At 39.7% G+C, this 12,506-nt stretch overlaps 1 protein-coding gene across 8 annotated transcripts in view; it reads left to right on the top strand.

The window, feature by feature from the left end:
* ABCC9 (ATP binding cassette subfamily C member 9) overlaps nt 1-12,506 on the top strand; it is a 161,269-nt gene that overhangs the window by 119,342 nt on the left and 29,421 nt on the right. For all 8 annotated transcript variants that reach the window (XR_008711663.1, XR_008711639.1, XR_008711662.1 and 5 more), the window contains 3 exons: nt 61-163; nt 9,996-10,097; nt 11,015-11,135. Coding sequence is in view for 4 of the 8 variants with exons in the window: in XM_055571680.1 (XP_055427655.1) it covers nt 61-163; nt 9,996-10,097; nt 11,015-11,135 (326 nt within the window). In the remaining 4 variants the exon portion in view is untranslated. The remainder of the gene's footprint in view (nt 1-60; nt 164-9,995; nt 10,098-11,014; nt 11,136-12,506) is intronic.

Genomic DNA, 12,506 nt, shown 5'->3' with positions numbered 1-12,506 from the left:
CTGTTTTTTATTATTTCTCCTGTTGTGTGGCTAACATCATAATATTTTTGTTTTCTGCAGGCATGAGACCAGATTTAAGCAACGAATGCTGGAACTGACAGACACTAACAACATTGCCTACTTATTCCTCTCAGCTGCCAACAGATGGCTGGAGGTCAGAACGGTACGTTCATTTCATGATTTCGAAATGGAAACCACACAGAGAAGAGGCCTGATGCAAAGAGGGAGACAGTTGTAGAAACTAGGCTTCCACTGATGTTCAGCACTCACTCCACATTTTCTGGACTTTAGCTCAGGTTTATTTATGGTACGGATGAAATTTGTCATGATGTTTTTAGCTAATGGCAAGACAGATAGCCCCAAAAGCAAAAATTCAGTTTGTGTTCATTAGTGGCCAGATGACATAAGTTAATGGAATAGCAAATATTTGTATAACTTCAGGTTTTTGGTTTTTTTTTTTTTTTTTTCAAAATTTGACAAGTGAATAGATGTACTCACTTCTACTGAACTGGACCAGCCTGGAAGAGATGGCAGCTTTCTATTTTAAGCCAGTGGAGGGTCATGTTAGCCCAAATGTAAAAAACTGCAGTTATTCATCTGTTGCCTTCTTCTGTCCTGTATAAAGGAGGAGAATGGGTATAAGCTTCGGCATTGTGCATACTTGGTCTAGTAAGTTAACAAATTTATTTCGGTCCCACTTTGCCATTTGTAAACTAGGAGTATGATCTCATGGGTGTGTTAGGTTTAAAAATAGTAATATAAGTCCTGTAGCTCACTTTTTGGCAGGTACACTCAACAAATGTCTTTTGAATGGATGGATGAATGAATAAATCAATGGAAATGGTACCTGCTTTGGTAAATGGTTAATAAGTCAACCACTCCTAATAAATGAAAGAGGAAATAGGCTAGATCCAAGTTCCAGAGGGAAGGAGATGTCGTTTGCAGACTGGGCTGTGTAATCTGCAGTATGAATAAGCAACTTTGGTAAAAATGATGACTTGATTGTCATCTTTTCTTAAAAAATAATTATTAGTTTGTGAAAAGGAAAAGGAAGTTTATCTGCATTATTGTTAAGAACCTCACTTCCACTGATTAAGCATCCCAGTCATATGGAGGCCCTCTTTCAAAACTCAGTGGATCAGAGAGGGCATCTGGGAATGGGGATTTGATAAAGTGAAAGGAAGGAGCCCAAATTAAAATCTGAGTTGGTGATGGATGGATAACATATTGATAGAGAATCTTGGGCCCCCTGTAAGCTGTAGTTGTCGTAATTGGTCACTAATAACAGAGACTCTGTACCACTATATTGTTTTGTGTTGTGTTATTGTGTAGAAATTATCCAGCAACATAACACAATTATATTTCACAAATTTTAAACAGATAAGAAATTTCTTCCAGATCACCGTGGGGGTTGGGAGGGGCAGGGCAGAGATTTTCCAATTACATATAAGTAACAGAAAGGCAGGCGAAGTGTTTAGGATTTATAACAGAAACAAACTACTATTCCTAGATCTTACCCAGACCCTAAATCCTTGCTTTAAGCTTCTGTTTGTTTGCTCAAATCTGTTTTCTCTGAGGAAAAGAAATCATATCTGAATAACAAAGCTAGTGATGAAGTAGCTTAATCAGAGAATGTCCTAAAATCACAGGGGTGAAATGTCAGTAGTTTCCTCTGTGTTTGATTTTCCTGATGTTGACGATCAAGTGTGTTTCTTAGGGGCGCGTGTGTTTGCTCTGGACTCGAGGTGAGTCTGGGTTGGCTTCTGCTTCTCCTCGTTAGCGCTTCCCACTGTCAGGCTGATGGACAAATGTTTAACAAGAATCTTCAAGCAAACCATATGTTCTGCTCTTGTAGCCAGAAGACAAGATATTAGAGTGTTCAGACTGCCAAGAAAGGGGAGGTCAGGAAAAATGAGAGAGAAACAGCAGCCAGATTCAGAGTGGGTTAGTTTAGCTTGCCTCGTACCCTGCTACTTAACTCCCCCATTAAAGGCAGCTGGACCTACTTGAATATAAATGAATTCTAGTTCCACTTGTAGAAACCTAATATATATATATATATATATATATATATATGTGTGTGTGTGTGTGTGTGTATGTATGATATTTGAAAAAGGAAGGGTAGAATCTGCCATTCATTCTATTACCTTATAACACATCTGTTTTTGTGTCTTTTTTTTCTTTTCTGTGTATTATCATCTTTCCACAACTTGCTATTTGGTCTCATTACCAGATCTGTCCCTTAAAAACCAACACAAAAAAGTTATAGAGTCCTTTGCTCTATTTCTGATGAATAAATATAAAATTTGGTAAGAAACCTGTTGATTTATAGCAACATTCCAGGCATATCTGCTGATAGAATTCAAGGTCCAGAGTCTTTTGTGGATGATTTTGTCTCTTTCATCTCTCATATTTGTTTATCAATAAGTTTGCTGCTACTGCTGCTGCTAAGTCGCTTCAGTTGTGTCCGACTCTGTGCGACCCCATAGATGGCAGCCCACCAGGCTCCTGCGTCCATGGGATTCTCCAGGCAAAAATACTGGAGTGGGTTGCCATTTCCTTCTCTCAATAAGTTTATGTGGGCCTAAAGAACCTGCCTGCAATGTAGGAGACGTAAGAGACCCTGGTACGATCCATGGGTTGGGAAGATCCCCTGGAGGAGGGCAAGGCAGCCCACTCCAGTGTTTTTGCCTGGAGAATCCCATAGACAGAGGAGCCTGGTGGGATACCGTCCATGGGTTGCAAAGAGTTGGACATGACTGAGGCAACTTAGCACACACACACATACACAAACACTCACACACACACATACCCTTCTAGACAATCCCAGAAATTCAACTTGAAACCAGTCAGATTTATTCTCCTATTCTGTACACTGAAAGTACAGAGTTTTCATTAGAACCATAATATTTAGAATATTAGAACATTAGAATGTTTATTTGAATATAAATGCTATAATCCAAGAACATATGTGCCACAATAGGAGTGTTGAATAAATAGAACAGATAACTCTAATTAGGAAATAACCTTTCTCCCAATTGTACACATGTAAATGACCTCATTACTACTGTGCATCACTGGAGACACAATTTCAGTTTGAAATAAATGGATCTTGTTTCAGAAATATGAGAAATATAAGTGTTCAGATATAGGACCTTGGAGACTGGGGTGTGAACTGCTCTCTGAACCCCACAGCTGGATATTTTCTGCCTCGTAAGTCATTTACAACAAGATAAGTAATGAAAACCTCTATCTGGCCCACTGATGCTGCATTGATCTTATCTCCAGTATCAACACAGCTGCCTCCATTCCCTATTCTTTGATATGTTAACCAGCAAATTAACAAAAATATCTGCTAATCGCAAATAATCTGGAAGCTCCCATAGCAGAAGCGCAGCCAATCGGTACCAGGATGGGAGCAACCTTGGGCAGAGCTCAGAAGAGGCCAGCAGGTCTCCTGATGCGGATCTGAGGAGCTCACCAATTCAGCATATTCAAAAGCAGAGACATCAGTTTGCTGACAAAAGTCCATCTAGTCAAAGCTATGGTTTTTCCAGTAGTCATGTATGGATGTGGAAGTTCCGGACCATAAGGAAGGCTGAGCACTAAAGAATTGTGGTGCTTTTGAACTGTGCTGCTGGAGAAGATTCTTGACAGTCCCTTGGACAGCCAGGAGATCAAGCCAGTCAATCCTAAAGGAAATAACTCCTGAATATTTATTGGAAGGACTGATGCTGAAGCTGAAGCTCCAGTACTTTGGCCACCTAATGCAAAGAGTCAGCTCTTTGGAAGAGACCCTGATGCTAGGAAAGATTGAGGACAGGAGTAGAAGGGAGCCACAGAAGTGGAGAAGGTTGGATGGCATCACTGACTCAATGGCCATGAGTTTGAGCAACTTGAGAGATAGTGAGGAACAAGGAAGCCTGCCATGCCACAGTCCATGGGGTCACAAATAGTGGGACACAACTGATGACTGAACAGCAAAATGACCTCCATGGAGAGAAAGGGGAGAAAGCTTATCATAGTTTCCCGTGACTGTTTTTCCTTTTTTCCTCATTCTCAATTTTAGTTTTCTGGAGCAATGCCACTGAATTCTGTGGACAGACGATCTCCAAGAGAAGTAAGGGATAAAAGGATAAAAATACCTTTTTTGAATTCGGGAAGATTCCTGAGCCCCATCCAAGTTTTATTATCTTTTTTTTTTCAATATATGGCTTTCATTTCTTTTTCTGGTCATGCTAAATAAGTGTTAAGGCAATTACAGAAGCTTCCCTGGTGGCTCAGTGGGTAAAGAATCTGCCTGCAATGCAGGAGACCTTGGTTCGATCCCTGGGTCAGGAAGATCCCCTGAAGGAGGGCATGGCAACCCACTCCAGTATTCTTGAGACTCCCCATAGATAGAGGAGCCTGGTGGGCTACAGCCCATAGGGTCTGTAGGAATCAGACACGACTGAGTGACTAACACACATAAGACAATTACAAAGTATTCCCTTTTTCTGGCTGAAGAGTGTTAGCCATGGAAGATGTAGCCTGCCCACCGTGTTCCTTTCATACTTATTCTGAATTGGGGGGGAGGAAATAAAGGTCACAGCACACAGGCCTCAGAAAAGGACCAGAACCTAAAAGAATAATTTGGCCGGTAGGAAAGTAGCCAGACTGTGGCCACCCAGGTGGCTTTGGCAGCGGAGGGGAGTGTTTCTCCTGCGGGTGCCAAGTGAGTGGACCACAGTCATGTGCCGTGTGTCACTGCAGCCTAACCTTTGAATGATGCTTACGTTCTTTTGTTCAGCACAGCATTTTCTGTTCATCCCTCTGCACTAAACAGTTCCAGTTCTTTGGCATTGGCGTTTCCATTTGCAAAAATTGTGTAACTCTATCTAAAGGGTGTCTTTCCAAGGCTTTGTCTTGCTGTGTGGTGAAAGGATAAAAGAGAAATCACATCAAGAAGCCAAAAAAGAAAAAAAAGTCTTTAGAATCAACAGGCTAAAGTGAAAATAATCTTCAGGGTGAACTTGTATGAGAGTCTATTTTGTGAAACAGTACAGAGCTGTTTTGAGTGTTTACAACTCTTATTATAGACAGGTGTGTGTTGATCTTGTCATGTGAAGACCCAGACACTCCGTGGAACCATAAACATCGACTTCTTGTTTTTAGACATGTATTTCTGAAGACTATGAAAAAAGGGAGAGATGGTATTCCTATTAACTACTTATAAGGTTGTTTTATGGAGAATTATTATTTTCACTATAATTCCACATAGAGATAGAGGTCATTGAATCACTGGAAATCTGACCAGACACCTCTCTTTTGACCTGGGGATCAAAGGCTTCCCTTCTGGAGGGGAGTGTTGAATTCCCAAACTCAATGGAAGTTATAATTTATCACTAATACAAATGTCCTGTGGTTGGGCCCTCTTTAAGAATGGAAATTCACACGTGTAGTAGCTTCTCTTTCCTAAGCAGACTCTCTCTTTCCATTGTATCATTATGACTGAACGTGTTTTCTTCAGTGAATTGATTGGGTAGGATATAGAAAGCCTTACTGGGAGGACACGTGCTGCTAGCGTGTGAGTGAATTCAGATGATCTGCGTGTCCTTTCTTACTGCTTTTAAGCCATTTTGTTGTTCACATGTTTGCAGTGGAAAGGAAAGGAGGTGTGGAAAGGTACAATCACTGTATAATTCATTAAACTGAAGTTTAATGGTAAAGGAAGTGGAAATGGGCAACTAACATAAACTCTTATATTACCTAGCAATTTCACATGTCTGTTACTATTACAGTACTATCGGAAGGGAAGTGATTGGAATTTAGTTATTTTGCTATGAGGTTTCTTGATAAACATGCACAAAGGGGCTTCCTCTCTTGTTCAGATGAGGTAAAATTCTGATCAAATGCCTCCAAAAAATCTCGTTTCTTAGGAAAAAAAAAAACATTATTGAGCAGGGGGTGGTAATCCAGGAATGAACTGGAAAGTATCTCACTGATATAACTAAAAGACAACACAAATAGCACTAAAAAAAAAAAGAAAATGATAAAAAATATTTTTATGAAAAATGAAATAACTTTGTTTTAGATACTAAACTGCAGACCTGTGCCTGTGCACTAAGTCGCTTCAGTCGTGTCCGATTCTTCATGACCCTGTGGACCGTAGCCCACCAGACTCCTCTGTTCAAGGGATTCTCCAGGCAAGAATACTGGAGTGCGTTGCCATGCCCTCCTCCCAGGGGATCTTCCTGACCTACGAATTGAACCTGAGTCTCTAATGTCTCCTGCATTGGCAGGCAGGTTCTTTACCACTAGTGCCACAAACGGTAGACATACTGGGTTTTAAATTCTTACTTCTATTTGAATTTACTAGATTGTGGAATTTGGCAATGGATTCGTCCCCTGAAAAATCTGCTCTATTATGTACTTCAAATATCTATGCCTTGGGCACTTTACTGGCAGTCCAGTGATTTAACACTTCACCTTAACATTTCAGGGAGTGCTGATTCCTTAAATAGGTTGAATGTGGGGATGAATTGCTGGGTTGAGGAGAAAGAGTAGCTTAAGTGGTCCGCCCACCCCTTTGATGGTGCTGTGTGCAGGGATCATACACAGTACCATGCTTCTGTTCCAGGCACCTTAGAAATGGCAGTTGATTTGCAGCCTTTTTGTATCTTATTGTAAGTCATGACCCCAGTGGCGCGTGTGTGCTGTTATTTTTAGTCCCTTTCAGTTTCTTTGTACTCTCTTGCTGAAGGATTCGTTTGTTCAGGTTCAGGCACTGCAGTAAAGGGTCCCAGGTCCCAGTTTATCTAACCGAAGACAGGAAGACCAGCATGATTGGAGCACGGTGAAGGAGTAGAAACGGAATCTCAGATAAGGGCAGAGGAGGCAAGGTCTAGAACCCAGACTTTGCATCATCTGCGGCTTTGTAATTCATCAGAGTCTGAATTTATTGCAAGTGCAATAAGAAGGCATTGATATTCTAAACAGGGAAGTTATATATACCTTTAAAAGACCATTGAATGAATGGAAAGATGGATGAATGCATGAGGCCCTTCTGAGGTCATCTGGGAGGAAGTGGAGAATAGAAACTAATAAAAACATATATTGTTTCAAGCCCTTAAAGCAGGGGTCCCCAACCTTTCTGACACCAGGGACCAGTTTCATGGAAAGCAATTTTTCCATGAACCAGGGAACGGGGGGTGGTTTAGGGATGATTCAAGCGCATTACATTTACTCTGTACTCTATTTCTATTATTATTACATCAGCTCCACCTCAGATTATCAGGCTTAAAATACTGGAAATTGGGACCCCCTGTCTTAAATTGTATGTTGCCCACAGTAATTTCTCAGACACAGACTGGAATATTTCTTTGTATCATGCTGGGAGCATCTTGCTGGAAGTATCTCCTAGTGCTAACTTACTTTCTGAGACTTATCACATAAACTCTTTATGAGTCTCTTTAGAAAAGCTAATATTGGGAATAACAAATTTATAGCATAATGTTAAAAGTATTAACTTTAACGAGAGAGTGGGAAGGAAAAATTCATATTGTCGTAAATATTTTAGAAGTATTTAGGGGAACACATTGGTGTTTATAATATATAAAAAAGCAGCCCAGGCTGGTTAGATTCTACATTCATATAGTTGTTGCTTCAAATAAAGGGGGGTCTGATTGGTGACAAGCTGTTAATAAATGAATACACTGGATACAACGGAAGGAGCTATCAAAGGAATATTTACTAACTCTATGGAATTTACTGCCTCGAGGGATTAAATCTCATGATTTCTTTCTTTATTCTTTGTAAAGACCATGGGAATCATGACAGAATTAAATTTTAGTGCCTGTTTTAACCTTTGGTGTTTTATGATGCACATAAGCTTTTAAGCTTGCTTCAAACATTTGAAAATCATCCAGAAGGGAAAAGGACATCCTGTTACATGGAGGTGGGAAAATCTAACTGATTTTTTTTATTATTCCTTTCAAAATCCCTGTAAATTAGGTACTATTTCTATTTTCCAAAGAAGAAACTGAGTTTCCAAGAAGAAACTGACTCATCTAAATGTATTAGCTTGTAATTGACAAAGGCATCATTTGAACCCAGACCTGTGATTCCAAGGCTGGGATCACTGATTGCTCCCCAACAAGTTGATCTTTGGGGCTAATTTAAAAATTGCAGAGGGACTTCCCTGGCTGCCCAGTGGTTAAGACCTCACCTTCCAGTGCAGGAGGTGTGGGTTCGATCCCTGTTCAGGGAAATAAGATCCCACGTGACTCGTAGTTAAAAAACCAAAACATAAAAGGCAAGTGATATTGTAAAAAGTTTAATAAAGACTTTTAAAATGGCCCACATTAAAAAAGAGATCTTTAAAGAAAATAGAAATAAATAAATAAAAGAAAATAGATGCTGGGATGCACACATGTGAGCTTATTTGAGAAACCATTCTTGATTTCAGCATGTTAACCACTCTCTTACGGTCATTAAAGTCTTCTCACCTAATTACTAGGTTTTTTTTAAGGTATCAGAGGTGTATCTTGCTAGAGAAGATCATCACCAGTAAGATGAGACTTGAGATAATTCTAGAAAGTGTTCATGCCTGAAATTTGACCTGCTTCTGGCATATCTGACACATCAGCCTGACAAATTTTAATGATTCTATTGACTATGGAAAATTCCATTAACATTTTGTTAACATTTATATTATCTTTAAGAAATAAATAAAAAGTAAACACATAAAATGTATATAATCTTTTATAATTTAAAAATCCTGCTGCATGTTTTATGCCTGGCATTTTTTATTCGATGTAAAATGATGACCATTTTTCATTATTAAAATGTTTAAAACATTATTTTTAATCACAGCAAAATATACAATACCATCACATGTCTGTATGATGATTTATTTATTCATTCTATGCTTCCCTGGTATAGGTATTCTAGGGCTTCCCTGGTAGCTCATCTGGTAAAGAATTTGCCTGCAGTTCAGGAGACCTGGGTTTGATCCCTGGGTTGGGAAGATCCCCTGGAGAAGGGAAAGTCTACCCACTCCAGTATTCTGGCCTAAGGAATTCCATGGGCTGTATAGTACATGGGATCGAAAAGAGTCGGACACAACTGAGCAACTTTCACATAGTAGGAAAATTTCCTTTTTTTTTTGAATTTTTTCCAATAATAACAGCACTGAAATAAATCTCCTGATATTCAAATCTAAAAAAAAAAAAAGAAATTTCTTTTTCAAAGGATAAGATATAACAATGCCTAAGAATGTTGGGAAATGGAGGAGGAAGAAGGTGTAGAAAATAGACAGGTGCCCCCCATCTCTCCTTTGAGTTTAAAGGTTGACCTCAATTAATTTTTAAATTTTCTGGAAAAAGTTTATCATTGAGTCATAATTAATTCAGATATTTTAAGACATGTTCATATTTCTAATTAAGAGAGAAAAATTACACTTATTCCTATTTCTATGCAATCTTTAGATTTAATGTCCCAGACTCTGAGTCCATATTGACAAAGAGTTCAGATATTGATACAAATCCTAACAAGCTAACTAGATACAAATTTCTGCAAAGGCCTTGAATTAGCATATAAGAGAGCTAATCCCAACCCTGGTATAAGTGCACATGAAATTCAAGGTAGAAAGTTAAGTTAAAAATAATTGCTTGTCTGGTAAAATGCAGTAGATAAGAAAAAAAGAAAGAAAGAAAGAAAATATTTCATCTGATCCTGGTCATGCCAAAAATTGCAGCTTAATTTCTGACCAGGTAGTTACCATCTCTGAAAGAATTATCTGCTTTCAGATATAATCAGAGCCTTGCATCACTTCCCTTCCAGCCCTAAGACTGTGAGTTATTATTCTTCCCTACCTTCTGTAACCTGGTTCTGAAACCTCACAGGACACGCAATGAGTAACGTCTATTCTGTTAGTGATCACCCACGTTGATCGGGATCCTTGGTTTTAAGAACTTAGGGAAAATCTTTTAACATTTTTTCTCACTCTTTTTTAGGATTATCTGGGTGCTTGCATTGTCCTCACTGCATCTATTGCATCCATTAGTGGGTCTTCCAATTCTGGATTGGTGGGCTTAGGTCTTCTGTATGCACTTACGGTAAGTATGGATGAAAACCTCTCTCTCTCTCTTTGTACCGCACTTGAGGTACTTTCCATAGTTATCATCAACTTTTATTCGTGGATGTTAGAGGACTAATTAGAAATTCATAACAAGATGATAGCCTGCAGATAATAGTAGATTTGGGCCTAAACCCGGCGTTTTAGGATGGCATGGATTCATTTCTGACATTTTGAACCAATTTTTAGAAACTCCTCAAACACTGTGGTCAGAGTTCTCCCAAGGTTGTTTGGTATTCTTGTCCTGAGTTGCTCACCACCCATTTAGGAACACTAACTCCCATGTGAGCTTCCCTGATAGCTCAGTTGGTAAAGAATCTGCCTGCAATGCAGGAGACACTGGTTCAATTCCTGGGTCAGGGAGATCTGCTGGAGAAGGCATAGGCTACCCACTCCAGTATTCTTGGGCTTCCCTTGTGGCTCAGCTGGTAAGGAATCCGCCTGCAATGCAGGAGACCTGGGTTTGATCTCTGGGTTGGGAAGAGCCCCTGGAGAAGGGAAAGGCTACCCACTCCAGTATTCTGGCCTAGAGAACTTTATGGATTGTATAGTCCATGTGGTCACAAAGAGTCAGACACAACTGAGTGACTTTCACTTCACTTTCACTTCAACTCCCATGTGAATATAAATGAGGTAAGTGGAAGCATACAACTATCCACCGGGCAAGGAAGTCAGGACAGTCCACAAATCAATGAAATTAGAGGACCACTGAAGAAGAGCAGATACCTCCTTTGCCAGCATTAGCCCATGACATCCTCTCTGATCTCTGATAACCTGTAGTGTTTATGAACTGTACCCACGTGAACAGTCCAAGTCATCCTATCCCCTGATATCCAGTGTTCACAAAAACTGTTACTTTATTTGCTATGTGCTCATTGTTTTTGTCACCTGACACAGATAACCAATTATTTGAATTGGGTCGTGAGGAACTTGGCTGATGTGGAGGTCCAGATGGGCGCAGTGAAGAAAGTGAACAGTTTCCTGACTATGGAGTCTGAGAACTATGAAGGAACCATGGGTATTGTTCTGAATATTATGGTGTTTCACCTAAATAGTTATTTAAGAATATTAGTTGTGTGTCAGGCACATTGTCATTTTTGCTTTTGTTTTCCATTTCAATAGCCAGAGAATCCTCTCTCATCTTGACTTTGCCTGATAAGGTACAACTGCATTTGAAAAGATGTGATTATTTAGGCCTGAAAAAAATCTTAGATACAACCAGAGTCCAAATAGATTTACCTAGTAATATTTAGAGAGAATTATAAAGAAACTTGCTTCCCAGGTGGCATAGTGGTAAGGAATCCGCCTGCCAATGCAGAAGCCTCTGGAGGCTTGGGTTCAATCCCTGGGTTGGGAAGATCGCCTTGAGGAGGAACTGGCAACACTCCAGTATTCTTGCCTGGAAAATCCCATGGACAGAGGAGCCTGGCAGGCTGCAGTCCATGGGGTCACAAAGAGTCAGTCACGACTGAGCACACATGCAATGGCATAAAGATACTTGGATTTTATTATATTAATTACCAACCTCAGCTATGAACTATTGTATTCTTTTTCTCAAGAGCTTATTAATTTAGATGCCAAGGAGCTTAGATCTTAAAATAACCAAGATTCTTAGCCTTGCTAGAATAAAACTGGCAGGAAGTTCAATACTGAGGACAGAATAATCTTCCTTAACTGCAAATCTCATGCTTAATATGCATTCTGTTGCCTAAATCCTTCAGTACCTCTTCAGCTCTTCAAGGACATGCAACCATTCATTAGTCAATCTTTCCTCACCTGTCTAACCTCATCTTTCATTATCCACCTACATACCTTTCACTCTGGCCATACCAACATTCTGTGCTTTCTTTTTATCTTTGTTCTTCTCTCTCTCTCTCTCTCTCTCTATATATATATATATATATATATATATATATATATATATATATATATATATGAAATAAATTTCCCCACCTCTTATCCTTTAAGATCCATCTCAGGCACCACCTCCTCTTGAAACCCTGCTGGAACTCCTGGGCTGCCACCATCTCTGCTCCCAGAGCACCTTGCGTCAGCCTCCGTCCTGTGATTCTGCGTGCAGTCCTATAGGGGCTGACTCACTTGCAGGCGGTCCCCTGGGACACACTGAGCACCTCGAGGCATGTCTTCCCTCTCAGCTCCCTGCATAACACCTCTCACATCTGAATCACTCAAATGTTTGAGGACCAGCTGACTGAACAAATGAATTCATTGACAGATGAACCACCAGGAATAGAATTGAGCAATAGAGTGCTGAGAGACGTGATGCCAGTTAATGCTCCAAAACAAACACACAAAAACTATTTTTAAAGTTCTTAACAAGAGACTTTTACTCTGAATGTAATGTTAATTAAAAGAAAAAAAACCCATA

This window comes from Bubalus kerabau, chromosome 1 (assembly GCF_029407905.1).
Source record: "Bubalus kerabau isolate K-KA32 ecotype Philippines breed swamp buffalo chromosome 1, PCC_UOA_SB_1v2, whole genome shotgun sequence".
NCBI classification, from domain to species: domain Eukaryota; kingdom Metazoa; phylum Chordata; class Mammalia; order Artiodactyla; family Bovidae; genus Bubalus; species Bubalus kerabau.
The sequence above is the reverse complement of the archived record's forward strand: the minus strand, read 5'-3'. Positions and strand labels throughout refer to the sequence as shown.